The sequence below is a fragment of the Zalophus californianus genome, chromosome 14 (assembly GCF_009762305.2).
Source record: "Zalophus californianus isolate mZalCal1 chromosome 14, mZalCal1.pri.v2, whole genome shotgun sequence".
NCBI classification, from domain to species: Eukaryota; Metazoa; Chordata; class Mammalia; order Carnivora; family Otariidae; genus Zalophus; species Zalophus californianus.
In genome coordinates this window covers 21,251,579-21,269,963 of record NC_045608.1, presented here as the reverse complement: position 1 = coordinate 21,269,963, position 18,385 = coordinate 21,251,579, and the positions used below count along the sequence as shown (strand labels likewise).

General features: G+C 54.8%; 1 protein-coding gene across 1 annotated transcript in view; it reads left to right on the top strand.

The window, feature by feature from the left end:
- Positions 1 to 18,033, top strand: part of MN1 (MN1 proto-oncogene, transcriptional regulator) — a 47,572-nt gene extending 29,539 nt beyond the window's left edge. Inside the window, exon 2 of the mRNA XM_027577642.2 lies at positions 15,007 to 18,033. Coding sequence (XP_027433443.1) covers positions 15,007 to 15,188 — 182 coding nt within the window. The 3' untranslated portion in view covers positions 15,189 to 18,033. The remainder of the gene's footprint in view (positions 1 to 15,006) is intronic.
- Positions 18,034 to 18,385: the final 352 nt, after the last annotated feature.

Genomic DNA, 18,385 nt, shown 5'->3' with positions numbered 1-18,385 from the left:
TGGTGTTTGCCTTTTGTAAGCAAAGCTGTTGACATGGCAGCCGCTGACACAGATGGGTACTTCCTGGATTATAATTCTAGACCGGTGCTGTCCGATAGAACTTTCTACGATGATGGAGATGTCCTAGGTTTGCACTGTCCAGTATATAATGACTACCGGCCACGGATGGTTGTTGAACCCTTGTAATGCGGTTAGTTGTGAATGAGGAATTGATTTTTAAATTTAAAAAGCCACGTGTGACTGGGGGCTGCCATGCTGGACAGCCCAGTTCTAGCCTCACAGAGCTTCCGAGCTACGCTTTCAGGACCTCCAAGATCACGGACTTGTTATACCCCAAGCAGGTGGTGAACTCTGGGTAGGTCATCAGGTGCAGGCCTGTTGCTTAGCAACAGACACTCAGTAGAGCCCTGCCCCCAGGCAGCCGGAAACCACCCCCCCCCCCAAGAGTTTTGCTCAGGTGGGCAAGCTGGGCGTACCTGAGAGTAAAGGCTTTTCCCTTTACTTGTCCTGCTCCCCTCCTGGGGGGGCCTAATTCCCCAGGGCTCAGACCCTGCAAGGGGGTGAGGCCTGGCCTGGATCAGCTGCCCCCATCAGATGGCACGAATGCTGGCTTCTCCTCACCCCCTGGCACCCCGAGAAACTGGCAGGTGCTTCCAGATGCAGAGTGAGTGCACCGGGAGGGAAGGCAGGGTGCCAGCCCTTTAGGAGAGAGGGGAATCTTTTTTTTTTTCTTTCTTTCCTTCTCTCTCCCTCTTCTCTCTCTTCCTGGTGTGCAGCAAAAGTAGAAGAGCCTTTGGACACAGACTTGACCTAATCCTGCCTCCATTGCTCCCCAGCTGTGTGGTGTTGCATGAGTCACCCCACTGCTCTGAGCCTGTTTCTGCCTCCTTTAAAAAGGAGTAACAGCTCCTCCCTGTGTAGGTTGCTGGGAGGTCCTGATGCAATGATATACGTGGACCTTTTAGAACAGTGTCTGGGATGTGGTCCCCTTCCCTGAAGAAGGAAAAACAGAGATGGTGTGAGAGTGTTGGAGGGTTATTTAACTGACTCCCGTGCTTGGTGTCAACTTAAAACTCACCTCCGGGGTTGTCTGAGTGGGTTCGGGGGCTCAGGGCCAGTAGGCAGGAGGGGTGGGCTGGATGGGGGTGGTGGTTGGGAAAGGGGCCTTCCTGCATAGTCATTCTCAGGTGGGAGGAAATTTCTGGCATTTGTCAGCTGGTCCCCGCCTCCCCCAAGTTTTTCTTTCCATGAAAACGGCACCTGCATTTTGTGGCTTCCTTACACACCAGCAGGGTCTAAAATAAATTGGGAGAATTCTAGCGCCCAAACTTGGAAGGAAGGGTGTTGGCTGGATTGGGGTTGTGGAAGTAAGTGGATATCATTCCTCCATTGCTGGATAATAGTTTGTGAGGGGGTGTGGTCCCTTTCAGTAAATTTTGGGTAGGGGTCAGTGGGCAAGCCTCCGAATGAAGTCTTGTTTCACTGGTACCAGGAAGCCTTGAAGAGTCCCTATTCAGGTCTGTCTGGAGGTCCAGGTGATGTGGTTTGATCTTCCTTATTTTAGTGATTCTTTAGGGTCTGTTCCTGCTTGTAGGAATTGATAGAGTCAGCATAAACTGGTTGAGGGCCTACCGTGTGCCACGTGCCAGGGCCACAGTAGTGAATAGGAGAATTGAGGCTCCGATTTCATGGAACTCATATCCTAGGGGATGTGGTAGACAGTAGGACAATTAGGAGAGGTTGGGGTTAGCACCAGGTGTAATAATACAGTGCACATGGGCGTCCACGGAGGGGTTTGGAAAGAACTACTTGAGGAAGGAGGAGACAGACAAGTTACTTAGGTGAAGGGCGAAGTGACAGTAGTGGTCCAGAAAGAGGGGAGCGCGAGAAGGAGTAGTGTTGCCACCACTTGGTGACGGCATACTGCAAACTCCATTGTCAAACCTTCTGAATGAGGAGAGGACTGAGTGCTGGCTTAGGCAAGCAGGCAAGAATTCTCTGATTTATTCACAGTTCTGCCCCTGACTTACTCCTCTCTGGCCTCAGTTTCCCCAATTTACAGTACCGGCCAGCCCAGTCTTCCTAGGGTCCAGTTCTGCCTTCCTCAAAAAACCACAGGGACAAGAGGGTGTGACCCCTGCATTGGAAGGAGTGCAGTGGCCCCTGCCTTCCCAAGTCAACCCCAGAGACTCACTCTGGGCATCGTGGACCCCAGTGGGGACACAGACAGCAGAGCCGAATCCCCATTCAGATCCTCGAGGTACAGCTTAGCCAACAGGGTGGGCAATACCTACCTGGATGGACTCTTTAGGCCTCTTTAGGTCACCGTGTCACAGGCCTGGCAGTAGGGACTCCTGCCAGTTACAGAGGGGACAGCAGCCCAGAGAGGGTGAGTGATACCCCTGGATGCACACAGCTAGGTTCTGGCACAACTGGGTCCTGGTTTCCTGCAGTGGGGGGAGGGAGAGCACCACCTGGAGGGAAAGCGAGTTGGGGGTTGTTTGTGGCAGAGACACCTCCCCTCAGAAGCCTAGGCTGGACCTTACAGAACCCGTGGAAGATGGGAGCTGAGGTTGGGTGGGCCAGCCACCAGGCAATCCAGGGGCTCTGTTCCCTGTTGCTTGGGTGGGAGTGACCAACAGGCTCCTTCTAGGCCCAGCCCAGCTTCCACTGCTCCACCTGTCTCTCCCCCAGGGTGGGGCAGATGCCTTGGGTGGTTCAGACCATGCAGGCTCTGGACTCCTGCAGACCTGTGTTCGAGTTCTAACTCTCTGCTTTTCTTGCTGTGTGACCTTGGCCCTGCTAGGACAGCTGAGGGCATAAATGAGATCAGCCATTGAGGAGGCCCCGGGGCCTGCCCCCCGGGCTGATGCTCTGCCCCCGCTCCCCCCCCCCAAGGGTCTACCCAGGACTGCTTGTCCTGCCTGTCAGTAGCCCCTTTGCCCATTGCTCCGTCCTTCTGCAAGTGGAGACTGAACTGTGACAGGGCGCTCCGAGGCCGTGCAGGAGCGAGCTCTGGAGGGGGTACCCATCTCCCCTGGCCTGATGGGGCTGCCTTGTTCTGCCTCGGAGAGCCCACCTTTCTCTTTCTGTGGCAGCGTGGACACATTTTGGGGAACGGCGTTTTTTTTTTTTTTTTTTTAAATAACTACCCCATCCTCCCATCCCCTCAATCAACATTTTAATGTTTTATTGATTTTTTAAAGAGATTTTATTAATTTATTTGAAAGAGAGAGACAGAGAGAGAGAGCATGAGCTGGGGGGGAGGAGCAGTGGCAGAGGGAGCAGCAGGCCTCCCGAGGAGCAGGGAGCCCGAAGCGGGGCTCGATCCCAGGACCCTGGGACCGTGACGTGAGCCGGAGGCAGACGCCCAACGACTGAGCCCCCCCGCCCCCCAGGCGCCCCGTTTTATTGATTTTTCAGTAGGAAGGCGGGGGGGGGGGTTCCAGTGTAGCCTTAGAAGGAAGACCAGGGACACGTGAATGGGAGGGACATTTCTGACTCCCTGAGGGCCACTGTGCAAGTCTTCACAGATCAACAGTGTTGTTTACACATAAACACGTTCCTAGGGAGCACGTATTGAGCACCTACTGCGTGCCTGGTGGCTCCTTCCTGCTTTGTGTGAACTCAGACAAGTGACATCACCTCTCTGAGCCCTAGGTTCAAGGGTCAGCAAACTGTCACTGTAAAGGGCCTGATAGTAAATATTTTAGGTTTGTGGCTTATACAGTCTCTGTCACAACTACTCAACTCTGCCATTGTAGTATAAAACAGCCATCGACTAAACGTAAATATACAGGTGTGACTATGTACCAATAAAACTTTATTGACAAAAACAGATGCTGGGTCGGATTTGACCTATGGGCTATAGGTTGCTGACCCTGGCAGGTCCTTCACCAGTGAAAGGGGGCTGAATGAATAGAAGCTGCCCTCCGGGATTACGGTAAGAAATTAGTTTAAAAGAATGAATGTGTGACAGGTATTAACTCTATAATTATTGTCTGTTATTGTTAATATTATCATATTGATTCTCCTGGCAGCTCTGCCCAGTAGGTGTATGGTCTCATTTCACACATGGGGAACCTCAGATGCAGAGAGATAAGGAAGTTTCTCTCAACCCTTCTGCTCACTGTTGGATAACCCGGGACGCGTCTTTTTGTGCCTTGGTTTCCCCGCCTATATCCTCAGCGAGGATCTGTTGATGGAAATGCACAGGGCCCGGTGTTCACATCTGTTGTGTGGAGGGGAGGTGGAGGCATAGAGAGGCGGGGTCCCTTGCAAGGGCCATCGGCTGACACATGGCAATCCTGAGCTGGGTTTCTTGGGGACCCGGGTTATAGGCGTCTGACTCAGAAGCTGCTGGGGAGGAATGGCCCGCCCAGTGAGATCAGAGCTCTCTCAGAGTACCATTCTCTTGGGGGTGGGGTCGTATCCCCCGACTTGTTTAGAGTTGTGGAACACAAAGGACCTTGTCCCCAGTGGAATGTGTTTCTGAGTCAGGTGTACCATGCCAAGGCTGGAATGGATGAGGTGCAAGCTTCTTATTCATGTTGACAGATTCCCGATGCCCCTCCGTTGCTCAGCAGTCTTCCTTGGCTCCCTTCTGCTCTCAGGAACAAAGCCAAACACTTCCTGGGGCCTCCAGGGGCCTCCGTGACTGACTTCATTTCAACTTTGCAGCCTCCTTTACCTCCCTTTTCCCCCAGGCCCCAAATCAGGGCCCCTGGGCCGGCCCCTAGTTCTTCCCAGTCACAGTAGAGGCTTGGAGCTCACCTCTTGCTTCTTTTGCTGCAAAGCTTTATATTCATCCTTGAGCACCCTGCCCCCCCCCCCCCACCCCCGTATGTCCTCTCCTCTGTAGATTCTTCCCCGGATCCCCACCTGTCCCCTGGGTCTGCGACACAGGGCAACCTTGTGCTGTGGCAGTGACTGCACTCTGTTTTACACTTAAGTGTTTACTGAATATCTCTCTGCCAGGCTGAGAACTCGGGGGCGGGGGAGGGGGGCTGCAGGCAGGCTCAGAGCTCTGTGTTGCGATCCCCTCTCTGAGTCCCGCGCCCAGCATACAGCTGGGAGCACCTGTTCAGTTGGGATGCTTTGGCTCATCGCCCTGCTGTTATTGCTGTCTTAAGGGCCCCTTTTTTTTTTTTTTTTTTTTTTAAGAGAGGGAAAGAAAGGGAAAGAGAGAGTGGGGGTGGGAGAGGGAGAAAGAATCTTAAGCAGGCTTCAGGCCCATTGCAGAGCTGGATGTGGGGCTCGATCTCACCACCCTGAGATCATGGCCTGCGCTGAAGTCGAGTCGGCTGCTTAACCTACTGAGCCACCCAGGTGCCCCTCGAGGACCCCTTCTTACAGCCTGGCCCCAGGAAGGCTCAGGTTTGGAGAAGTGATTGTGGGAACAGGATATGGAGGGGCACCTGGGTACCAGGTCCCTGGGTACTAGCCCATTGCCCCTCTCTGCAAGGCAGGAATGACCGAAGACATTTTTCAGGTGAGGAAATGGAGGCTCAGGGGGGCTTCAGAGTAGCTGAAGCAGGGTCCCGCAGCCTGGTGGTGACAGGGTTGGGATTTGACCCCAAGAGTCTAGCTGCAAAGCACACGACTATCCCACGATGGGCCCCCATGCAGAGCCCTTCCTTGGGGACGCAGAAACGCTATGGGTGAACAGGCTACCTGCAGTCCCACTGAACCCGTGTAGGAAGGTCACAAAGCTCCCGCAGACCCTCCGAGGGGGGGAGGGGAGCAGGACACATGTCCCCAAGAACCCACACCCAAAGCATCAGCACTTTGAAAACTTACTTTGTAAAATTGAGTTGTTGCCAAATCGGGTCTTTTCCTTCAGTGGGCTGAAAGCAACGAGGTTCTACTTCAACAGAAACATGTGTCTGTCTGTCCGTCTGTCTTATTTTATAAAATAATTGTTGAACGACTGACCGCCCCCAGGCAGCATGCCGGGAGCTCAGTGAGGTGTCTGCCTTGGTGCTAGGTTGCCCCCAGGATAGAGGTGAGGATGCTGGGGCTCAGAGAGGGGCAGTGTGCTGTCCAGGGCCACCCAGCACCAGGTCCAATGCCATGGGGGCATGAATTGTGAGCGAATAGGCGAGAAAACAGGGATGGGGGGGGATGGGCTAGAATGGAGACAGGGGTGGAGAGGATCTCAGGTGTAATAATCCTGCTAACAATGCTGAATAGTAGCTACTGTTTGTTGGCCCATCTTTGGTGCCTGGCAGGGGGCTGAGTCCTCTGCTCGCAGTACCGCTGGGCCCTTCCCGTGGTTCCGGAACAATGATGCCGCCCTCATCCCCATTTGGACTCCCGGGGCAGGTGCCTTGCTGCACCACTGTGGGCCCCCACCCCCACCCCCACCCCCGACCTGTCACATCTCGGCAGCCCACAAGCCAGGAGTGGCCCGGGGGGTGCACGGGGCTGCATCTGTCACAGGTCACTGGCTGTGTGGCCTGAGGCGCCAGGGTAAGGAGCCCAATCAGAGGCTCAGGGCCTGGTGAGGGGCCGGCGATGTGCGTCCTGTGGGCTCGGGCCCTCCTCTGCCACCCCGGCTCCTCCTTCAGGGCCCCGGGAAGGTCCCGGCATCCAGCCCCGCCCCCATCCCCAGCGCTCGGCAGCCCGGTCCCCACGATGCCCTCGCTGCTTCGCCTCAGTGGAGCCCTGAGCCAGTTCTCAATCTAAATGACAGCTGCCTTCAGCCGAGTCAACTCCAATTAATTTCCGAAGGCTTCCAGGGCCCTGGCTGAGGCTCGCACCAGACTGGGCTGCGCTCGAGGCCCCTTCTTCACCCTCGTGGGGCCGGGGAGGGTGGGGCCGCACGAGGTCCCTCCTGATCATTGGTGGGGGCCCTTTCTGCCTCCCAGGAGCTTTGGATTGCCCCCATCAGATGGGGCTGATGGGGAGACAGGCAGCGTCCATGGAGAGAGAGCGCTGAATGGGGGTGCCTCAGATTTTGTCCTTGGCTTCTCTGTCACCCCAGGGTCATTCTCATCCCATCTGTGAGCAGCAGGGCTATCAGGGCCCTTCCCCAAAAAGTGAGTGTTGATTTCAGGGAAAGACAGGAAAGTGTGGGGGCGGGGAGAGAGAACAGAGAGATTGAGAAAGAACTTGGGGGGGAGCGTTGCGAGAGAGCGAAAACGGGGCTGGGGGAGAGGGAGCAACCACCACTTTGGCTGGGACATTTTACTTTTTCATGTGACTTTGATGAACTCACACACCTTGGCATCAGGCAGACCTGGGAGTGAACCCAGCTCCTCCACTGGTTAGCCACATGGATATGGGTCAGTGACATCTCCTCTCTGAGGAGTTCCCAGTCCCTCCCCCGCCCCCCCCCCCCCCCCCCCCCCCCCCCCCCCGCGCCGTGAAATGGGCTGGAGTGTCGGACCCTCTCTCCCCCAGGTGTTGGGGTCATCTGGTGAGACAGGCCGAGGCCCGGCCCGTAGGGAGCCCGAGATCAGTGCTCACTCTTACCACCCCTGGAGCTGACAGGAGTAGGAATGGGGTCACTTTTCCTTTTTCCTTTCCTCATTTGTCACCATGTGATACCCCTGCTAGAAGTTGTCCTCCAGGGAGGGCAGAGAAAGGGTGGGGATGCAGGAAGAGGGCTGGGCTGAGGAGGGGCTGGTCCCTTGACCTCAGTGAAATGCCTGGATGGAGTATCACTCAGGCTGCCAGCCACCAGCCCTCTCTCCCTGATCCCTGGGGTTGTGCTCCTGGGGCTTACTTAGGCTTAATGCTCCTTGCTTGCTGTAGGCTTCTGCCCCAGCTTCCTGCCTACATCGAATGTAAAATCTGATTTCCCCAAAGGAATGAAGAGAATCAGGGAGGTTGTCTGTCTACCCACCACCATTCATTTCAGAGAGGACCAAAGAGGCCCAGAGAGGGGGAGGGACTTGCCCAAGGTCACACAGCAAGCAGGTGAAGAGCTGGGATGAGAATATGAATCATTCTTTCAAATATTTAACAAATCCTGGGGCGCCTGGCTGGCTCAGTCGGTGGACCATGTGACTCTTGATCTCAGGGTTGTAAGTTTGAGCTCCACGTTGGGTGTAGAGATGACTTAAAAATACAATCTTTAAACAAAATAAGTAAAATATTTAACAAATCCTTTTTAGCTGCCTACTGTGTGCCAGGGACCAGAGAGACAGCTGGGATCCTCATGGGTGTATCTACCCTCAGGGTCCCCAGGCCAGGCTCCTCTGAGGGGGGTTGGTCACAGGTGGGATGGTTAGCCCCTCTACAGATGGGGGAACAGGCAAGTTGAGCTTGCCCAAGGTCATGGAGCTGGTGAGATTTGTACCGGCCACGGTGGGATTTGCATACAGGCTTCTGAGCACACAGAGCTGGGGCTCCCCCAAAGCTGCCGAGTATGGGGGAGGAGTGGAGTGGGGGTTTGAGTGTGTGCTGTTTTCCTGCTTCGTTGGTGGCTCTGCAGACCCTCTGTGTGCAGCCCACCATCTGGCTTAGGTTTGCTGTTCGCACCCTGAGCCCAAAGTAGGCGAGTGCCCTGGACCCTGTGTACCTCCCTGGAGGAGGGGACATGGGCCAGGGACCCAATATGGACAGGCAGCCGAGGAGGGGTTCTGCTTTGAGGATGTGGGGTCCTGCAGAAGGGTTCCAGTTGGGTGGTAGGCATTAGTTCCACTGGGGTTGGGTCCCCCACATCCCCAGTGGTGGGTTCTTGGAGATGGGCCTTCGTGCTGCCTTAAAAATCCTTGTGACTTTGCTTACCGCTGGGCAAGGCTCTCTTCTCCTGTGACTTTTGTCTGCTGTGACAGCTGGTGGCCATTGCGTGAGCACCTGCTGTGCGCCAGGCACCGTACAACCTGGTGTAACTTGGCAAGGACCTGGGTGCTATCCTTGTCCCATTTCATGGGGAAGGAAGTTGAGAATCAGAGAGGGACAGTGATTTGCCCAAGGTCAACCCACTGGGGGAGCGCCAGGGACTGAGATGCAGACTTTGGTCGTCTGACTCCAAAGCACCCCCCCCCCCACGATGTTTTTCATCTTTGGCAGCTTGTTGTCGAGGGGCCCTGAACTCAGGACCCCCCCCCCCGCCCCCCCCGCAGCGGCTCGGAGGTAACTGGTGCTTCATTGCCCTTATGCTGGCTGGGGGCAGGGATGTCATCTGTGAGCAGGGAGAGGGGTTACCCAGCTCAGAGTAGGGGTGTCGGGGAAACTTTGCCATGAGGCTGACAGCCAGGTAGATGGTGGGAGTCAGCAGGGGTGAGGAGGGGAGGGTGTTCTAGGCAGAAGACGAGGCAGGAGCAGGGGTGTGGAGGCGGGAAGGATCAAGGCTTTATGGAGAGACTGTGTAGTTGGCTCACGGAGAGGTGAGGCTGGGGCCCACGAGAAGAGCAGGGTCTGGATTATGCGAAGCTGGGAACTTGACCTTGGGAGCACTGGGGAGCCATGGAAGGTTGAAGCAGCAGAGGGGGCTGCTCATGCTTTAGGAAAGTCACCTGACTCACAGGGGGAAATGGCCTTGGGGGCCAGCGTGGAATCAGAAAGGAGACAGTGGAGCCTGCCCCAGGGTGGAGACAGTGGGGCAGGAGAGAAGAGCGACGTTCAATGCCCAGAGCTAGCCTGGGTGCAACAGCCCAGCCTTTCTTGGAGATGGGGACCAGGAGCTAGGAGAGTCATGGATGTGTCTGCGGGCCTCCAGGCCTCCCGGGTGCTGATAGGACCTGGCCCAACTCCGAGGCTCCCAGGCCTGCTTCTGCTTCCAGGCTCAATGGCAGCTGTCAGACACCAGCGTCTCCCCCTGCCAGGTCCAAATAAAGGAAAAACCAAAATACATTTCCCTTTGTCAGAATCCAGAGAGGGTGAGTCGGGCGAGAGTCATTCGCTATTGTGTTCTGGGGCCCACACTGCTCCTTACATAAGCTTGGAGTTAAAAATACGCCCGGAATTCTAATTTGCCTGCTTTGCCTGGGATCGCACCCTGGTCCCCCTCCACCCCACCTTGGGGGGCAGGGGGTGGGGCAGGCCCCCATGGAGAGGAAGAGACTATCCTGTGGCCAGTGTCCTCTACTGGCATGTGGCAGTATTAGCTCTGACTGCCTCCAAGGCCCCGGGCTGTGGAAGCCCAGTGAGTGTAATAACCCTAAGAGCAGCTAACCTTTTTGGGGGGCGCATCATGTGCTAAAGTCTTTACCCATGTGTTACCTTGATTAATCCTCCCAGAAGCCTGTGAACTTGGTTCCCATTTTGCAGTCCAGATTAACACCTTGCCCAGGTCCCACCCTGCATGAGCAGCCAAGGAGCCTTTGATCTGGGCCCTAGTTGGAGGCCACCCTGACCCCCACAGCCCACTCTCTCCGGCCTTCCCTATGGTGGGTGGTGGCGGGGGTGGGGTGGGAATTGTGGACAGAAGTCCTCTTTCTGAAGGTTTAAGGACAGAGCCATGTGGTCTTGCCGGTCCCACCAAGCCCTGCCTTGGGGGGAGGGGGTGGCGACTGCCCCCACCAAGCTCATGACTCCTGACTCACCCAAATTGGAATGCAATCCTGGGGATACTGAGTGCAGAGCAAGGTGGTGACAAGGTCTGTTTTGCTGACTTCAAGAAAGAAAGAACACTCGGCCCCCTCCGTGGGTGGCATCTCCAGAATTGAAATGAACCACAAGGTGTCCCCAGGTCAACAGACGCATGTCTGTCCCCTTCTCCCTTCACCCCGCTCGGTCGTGGTTGGCAAAAGGGTGGCCGGGCCATCCCGGCCGGCCCCGCGGGTCCCCGCTCGCGCCCGGCAGGCGGGTCAGCGAGCACGCAGGGCCGCACCCGGCGCCGTTGGGCGGGAGTCTGCTCTGGGCTGGGCAGCACGCTAAGCCTTTTACATGGATCATTTCATTTAATCCTCATCGCTGCCTCCATGACGGCCAGTCCTATTATGTTCCCCGTTTTCTAGGGCCGAGGTTCTGGGAGCCGAAGTGATGTTCGCCAAAGCCCCGTGCTCTGCAAAGGGTAGGCGCTGTCATGGTTGAGCCCAGGAGGAGAAATGGCATCCCACTTGTTAGTCGTGCTTGGCACCGGCTCGAGGTCCTCTCCTTCCCTTCATGGCACCCACCATCCCTGGTGGGGATCGATCTGCTGAGGGTCTCAGGGTCACCGCGGGGAAAGCAGGAGGCAGCGGGCACCTCCATGCCGTGGTACCAAGTTGGTGGCAGAAATGACCGTGTGGCTCGCGTGCTGTGCTATGAAGGCAGGGGGTGCTGGGGAAGGGCCAGATAGATCAGCCAGGACTTGTCTGTGCACGTGAAGGATGGGGAGGAAGAGCCGGGCTTCTCCACTCCAGGTCCTGCCCTTGCACATGGGGACTGAGGCGGTCTGTTCTGGCCTGGAGGGGACTGTCCTTTAAAAACTGTCCCCACAGCCCTTCCTTGCTGGGCGGGCGTGACATCGGGTCCCGGGAACCGGAAGGCCCTCCCTCATCTGCTGTGCTATCTGCACAGGGTGAGGCCCATTTGGGGTGATAAGTTTTGAGTTGATGACACCCCTGCCTCGAGGACTGATCCCCCCACATGCACTGTGTCATCTCTTCTTTCTCTTGTATGGCCCCCCCAAGCTGCTTACATCCCCAAGTTGCAGATGGTATGGTATGGGGGGTTCGAGATCCGACCTCAGCCCAGTGCACGGGGAATCCCGGACTCAAAGGAGACGGCCGGTCCAAACTGCTGGCCTGGCCCTGGGTGACCCTTGGACAGTTCCCTGCCCCCCCCCAGGGCCTCAGTCTTTCCATCTGTCAAATAGGGATGAGGGTCACTCCACAGCCCACAGGCCCCAGCTGAGCACCTCCTGTGTTGGGGGGGTGCTGTGGCACCACAGTCTGATGGGGGAGGCTGGTTGCTAACAAGTGGAAAATGTGGCAGTCTGCATCGGTGTCCGTGGGGCACTGAGTAACTCCAGGGTCTCCCCCCAGTCCTGGGAGCTCGGCCAGGGGTGGTTTTATCTCTGGGTCCTGGAGTGGGGGGGCTGGCATGCCTGCCACCGCCGAGGAGCATGGACTGAGGGCTCCTCTCGAGCAGGGGCAGGCCCTGACTTGAGGCGGGCTTCTGTGGGACTGATTTACTCGTAGGCACTCAGCAGTGGCGGGGTGTGTGTGTGTGTGTGTGTGTGTGTGTGTGTGTGTGTGGAAGCTGCGGTCCTAGGGCATGTTGGGTCCCCCCACCCCCGGCTGGAATGAATCTGGTGGGAGGATGAGTTTGGTCATGCTTGGGTTGTCAAGAACTGAAGAATAATATTCTCTCTTAAAAATACTCCCCGTGGATACCAGACTCTCTTGTTCGTCCCAGGCAGAGGCTGGGGAATCCTGCGCCCATGCTCTGTGATGTTGGGTAAGCCCCTCACCCTCTCTGAGCCCCAGGCGCCCCTTCTAAGGTAGGGAGAAGGGGCACCCAGCTGCTGGGCTTATGGGGGCACGGAATGAGGTAACACATGGACATGTTCAGCTGCGTACCTGGCACACCCTCATTAAATCCTCCCCAAGTAAGAAAAGCAGCTGTGTGTAGGGTTGGCACACGGCATGCTTCGGAGCCGTCTATAACTTGGGAATATGGCATCTTGAGGACATGTGGCCATTTGGGTCAGTGTGGAAACATCCCTTAGCCAACGCAGCTCCCAGAAGGGACCACAGGCCTCCTCCATCTGCGCACAGAACTCGGGGAATGCCGACTTTCCTTCGCCTTCCTGGTGCTGAGGTCATAGAGCAAGGGAGCCAGCTGTCAGGAGCTTGGGCCTGGGTCTTGTCTGTCTTTAGCTGTGTAGACTTTGGCAAGGGACCTCGGTTTCCTATCTGTAAAATGGGCACAAGCATTTGCTGAGTCAGCTCCTTGAGATAATGGGTGTAAAGTGAAGTAAGGAACCCTTTTCAGAATTCTCTCTCTCTCTCTCTCTCTCTCTCTCTCTCTCTCTCTCTGTGGCAGATGCTCCCCTCCCCTGATCCAGATCTCACAATGCTTGGAACAGGATTCCTTCTGGGGGGATTAGGGAGTAGGGCATCACTGGGAGCAAGGCGAGACTGGGCTCAAGAGCAGAGGTGTGGGGGCTAATCTGAGGCCCCTAGCTTCCTGGGGTACCTTCTCAGGTACCCCTGGGCTGAATTCTGAGGCCCTGAGTAGCGCCACCGCTGCTAACCAGCTTTGAAACCTGGAGCTCAGGACCTTAGCCTTCCCTTCTGTGAAATGGGAGCATAGACTCCAGTCTCATGGGCAGGAATGTGCCCACCTGGCCAGTCCCAAGGAGGGGATGAGGCTTGGGGACCTCTAGACGGCTGCAAGGACCCCTCACCTCCTGACTTCCCCAGAGACTATGCTAGCAGCCCTGTCGGGGGATTTCTCTGTCTGTCAGGCCATTCCAAGCCCTGAGGGAGAGGACGTTCCCCCCACTTCAGCAATGAGGAACTAAGGCTCGGAGAGAGGGAGGGTGGCAGACCCCTTGCCACACAGTGGTGGGGCTGGGATTGGGATTCAAGTGTCTGTGGTGTCTGTGACTCCAAATGACTACCATGATGCTCTCTCCTGGCTTCACCGTCAGCTCCCGGAGGAGGATGACGATGGCGTCTGCCTTATTTCTGGCTGGATCTGAAGGCTAAAGCCACGCCTGGCACATAGTAGGGACTCAGTAAGGGCTTATTAATTGGATGAATGAGGGAAGGAGCAAGGGAGACAATCTCCACCCCCGTACCCCGCCCCGGCCCCAGCTGCTCCCGGCATGCAGGTCCTAAGCTGGGGGTCTCTGGCGCTCCAGGGTGGGAGCCCAGTTAGTCATGGCCTGGCCCATCCTCTGGGAGGATTTTCTCTGCAGGCTGTGGCTCAGCTCCCAGGGGAGGCCTCCCCCCTAATCCCAGAGGGCGGGATGGGTGGGGTAGCTCCTGCCTGGCACAGGGCCCCGCTGAGGAGGGCGGGCCAGTCATGGAGTTCAGTATCTGGGTGTGCTCCCTCAGCCGGAGCTGGTCCCCCACCCCCAATTCCAGCTTTTCTCACTTCTTTGGAGTCAGAAATTTACCCATGTTCAAGCCCAATTCTGCCCCTTCCTGGCTGTGTGACCTTGGGCAGGTTGCCTCTCCTCTCTGAGTCAGGCTTCAGTCTCATCTCACTGAATGATGAGAATACTCATGGACATATAGTAGGTCTGAGAACAGAACCATTGGTCGCTTGGCAGCAGTGAACTAGCAGCCCCCCGAAATGACTATTCCATTTCTTCTCTGCCTCAGAACTCCCAGCTCTTCCTCTCTTTGAGTGTAATTCATACTAAGGTGTGAGTGGTTGTCAGACTTTCTTTTCCCGCAAGTCTGTCTAACTCAGGCATCACTATGATCTGAGGTGTTTCTGGGCCTATGTGACTGTGTGAGAAGGAAATGGAAGTAATTTTCATTGAGGGTGTAGGGGAGGAATAGACTCCCTCACCCCCATCACTGTAAGTCCCTTCATAAAGCAGCTGGGGATGGGCAAAGGGCACTGGTCCGGTTGGGGGGTCTGGACTCTTCATCATTACTGGTCTGAGCAGTGTGGTACTGTTTCAGGAAGTCCCCAGCACACAGTAGGCCTCTAGCAAATGTCCAGAGGATGACAAGAGAAAGGGCTGTGTTCTAGACCCAGACAGTCCTCCCCTCTACCTTTAACTGCTTCTGGCGAACTCCTACATATGCCTCAAAGCCCAATTTAGATGCCCCTCCTCCAGGAAGCCTTCCCAACTTATTTCATGTCCAGTCAATCTTTTGGGAACTCTAGTCCATCAGAGATGGGCCAACCCTGCCCAATTCTCCCATTTCCTGAGTGGGGAGAACCTGACATCGAGTCCTACCCTTGGCTGAGGTCTCACAGCCACATCAGAGTAACAGCAGGGGCATTTGAACCAAACATCTCTAGATCTCCTCACACCGTCTTCAGCCATGAAAACAGGGAGTGGACGGTGCCTCTCTTCCCTTACCTCTCTCACTCCGCCCCCTTAGGGCCTCCCGAAGAGCTGAGCCTGCCACTAACATTTCTTCCTTTCTTTCTCCACAGCCCACGACCTCCCTGCAAATAAGGCCTCAGCAACCCAGCCGGGGAGCCACTTGCAGTGCCTGTCCGTCCACTGCACAGATGACGTGGGCGACGCCAAGGCCCGAGCCTCCGTGCCCACCTGGCGGTCCCTGCACTCCGACATTTCCAACAGATTCGGGACATTCGTGGCTGCCCTAACTTGAATTGACAAGAAATGCCCCTCCCACACCAGGCCCTTGTCTTCCCCCCACCCCTGCCCCGTGCTCCCCAATCCCCCCCCCCATTAATTTGAAAGGGCCACTATTGCTGAAGTGGATGATTTTTTTTCTAGGTTGGTACCTGCTTAGTGGCATATGGACCGGAAAGGGTTAATTTAAAGGGGAAGAAAAAAACCTCAAAAAATTTTTTTAAAAAAGAAAACTCGTCTGCCACAGTATGTTACCAGTGTTAACCCTTCTGCAGTTAGCAAACTTTTGCTTCAGCCTTTTTCCTGCTAGAGAATTCCCGTTTTTCTGTAATCTTGGCATACGTTTTTTTAGATGACCTCTTTCCTTGTTTTGTTTTCATGCTGCTGTATGTCCGAGCATTGTTATTTTGTAATAAGACAAGAGTTACTTTCTTTTTTATTCTCTTTTATTCTCATTCCTCTTCCCCCTCCCACCCCCAGCCTTTTTTTTTTTTTTTCCTTTTTGCTTTGTTCACTGCTTATTAAAATGGAAATCCTGGAGAATAGTAGTTCTGGAATATTGCCGGGCAAAAGTCAAATTGTCATCACGATATTATATATTGACACCCAACTGTCATCAGTCAGGCAGGAGCCAAACAATTAATACCCCCCTTAGGTATTCCGCCTGGGATTTTGTTTTGTCTGTTTCCTAAGAAAATAGATATATATTTTCGTTCCTACAAACACACGCTCAGCCTTCAGCTCCATTCTGTCTTCTGCTGGAAGCTGTTCTCTCTGCAATGGAGGCGATGACGTGTCCAGCCTGCTCAGTGGGAAGGAGTCGGAATGTTCGACAGTGGTGTTTTCTCTCCTTTTCTGGGCCTCTGTGCAAATGCCCAGGCTCTGAATTTTCACGCTATGCTAAACAGCCCTGGTGTGCATGGGGGATGGTGCCCTTCCAGCTTGCAGAGTCTCTGGGGGCTCCTGGCTCCCACCCTGCTGCAGCCAGGCTGGCTGGGTCTTGGGTGCCCAAGTTGGGGGAGGATCCTGTTCTCAGCCCTTGACCTTTGCCCACAGCCGGTCCCAGCCAGGCCTTGCGGGAGGAAGGAGGTGGGACTTCGGGTATCTTCCCGACCACTCCCAATCTGTCCCCGCTGCACATCTATTTCTCCCTCTCCAACCTGGGCAATCCCCCATCCCTGGGAGGGACGAGGCTTTTGCCAAGCACTTTCCCAGGGGCTCAGGGAAGGAGCCCCCAGGCTCAGCCTGCCAAGCTCCCCTTCTCTGCACCTGGGTGTATTTCTTTGCAGGGGTTGGCAGGCTCTTGGGGGCTATGGGAAGGAAACAAGAAACATAATCAATGACTTTGATGCTTGGGCCTTTTTCTTTAACCCCAGAATACCCCCCCACACCTTTTGATTTAATCTCACCCTCTTGCAAAACTAGAGCCATGTCTCATGCGCCTTACCAAGGAATAATCTCCTTGAGCAGAGATGGGGGGCAGCCAGGTGAACAGACAGCAGCAAGCAGGGCACCTGGAGCCCCGTCGAGGACCCAGAGTGGCAGGTGTCAGAGGCCCAGTGTTGGGGCGGGCACCTTTGGGTGCTGTGCATACCTACAAAAGGCTCATATGACTTGGAGGGGGGTCGTGAGGGGCACACAGATTCCAGGATGGGTCAGACAAGAAGTGACTGATAGCCTTTCACCCAAATCAGTAACTCCCCCATTTTCCTTCTATTTTTTTGATAGAGCAAGTCTTACTAAATGCTGTTTTGAGCTTGGTGCCCCCTCCCCTCTGTCCCCAGGTACCCAAAACCCAGAGTTTCTAGACCTGGCTTTTGTTTTTTTTTTTGTTTTTTTTTTAGCAAGTGACTTTGGGTTCACCATACAACACCCAACACCCACATTGTTTATTTCAAAGAACTTTTCAGCAAAAGGGGAAGAGTCCAGAAAAATCTCGCTCTTTCCCCTCCCTCTTCATTCCTGCAGGGGCCCTTTTGGCTCAGGTCCGCGTCTGGATGGTCCTTGCTGGGGACATCGGACCGGGGGCCTGGCCCCCAGGGGCCCGCAGAAGGCAGGCAGAAGAGCAGGTGGTGTGAACTGATCAGCAGTGGGAAGGTGTGAACTGACTCAGTCCCCGAGTTCTGCCACCAGAGGAAAGAGAAAGAGAATGTCCCTCCTGCCAGGGGCCGCAGGAGAAATCAGCCATAGTCTGAGCAAAACTCCACGCCCCCTCCGATTCTGCAATGTACAGCTGTTTGAGAGCTTTATCACTTTATTTTTTAAACAGGAATGATTTCTCCTTCATTGCTTAAGGCCGGGGAGCCAAGCGTCTTGACTTCCGTCTTTGACTTTCCCTGCGTTGAGTTCATTAGCACCTGGCCATCAGCTCGTGGCCCTAGCAACGTCGGAAACCCCTGAAGTTTTAAACTTTCTCGCTCCCCATGACCCCAGAATGGAACAGCTTTAAAAATAGCCTTAAGCAAAAGGATGTTATTTCATTAAATTTGGTTTAATGGAAAGAATAAAAGCAAATTAAAAACATACCCAACCCACGAGACTCCAAACACTGGTAATCGGTACTGCATAGCAAACTTTTTTTGGGAAAGAAAACGAAAACGTTATTGCACATGTAAAATATAAAATCTTAACTCTGCTGTGTGTTAGGCAATCCTGTAATCTTTTTTGACTCTTAAAAGAAATTCATTTCTGAAATGCTTGGTTGGAAGACTGTGACAATAGCTCATGAAATTGAGTGTTATTTTTTCTTTCTTTTTTAAAAAAATATGTAAAGTGCAGTCTTCTGTATTCATGCATATTGTATATACCTGTATATGTTTTCCTGAGCAGCTAAATAACAATAAATATGACGTTAATGGTGACTGTGGTACATTTGTGGGTGGGGCTTGCTTTATTTTTTTTCCCCACCCCCTCTTTTCCCGTAGATCTGTTCAGAATCCCGTGGGGGATGGGAGTGCAGGCCTGGACGCTGCAGTGCGCATGTGTGCGCGTGTGCCTGCATGCTTCCATGCTGTTCTAAGTTGGGTCATCTCAGTTTCTCAACCTGGGCACTATTGACATTTGGGCTGGATAATTCGTTGTGGAGGGGGTCTGTTCCCTGTCCTGTAGGATGTTGAGCAGCATCCCTGGCCTCTACCCACTAGATGCCAGGGGCACCTCTCCTTTCCCCCTGTCCCCTGGGAGGCATGACCCTCCTGGGACTGAGAACCACTG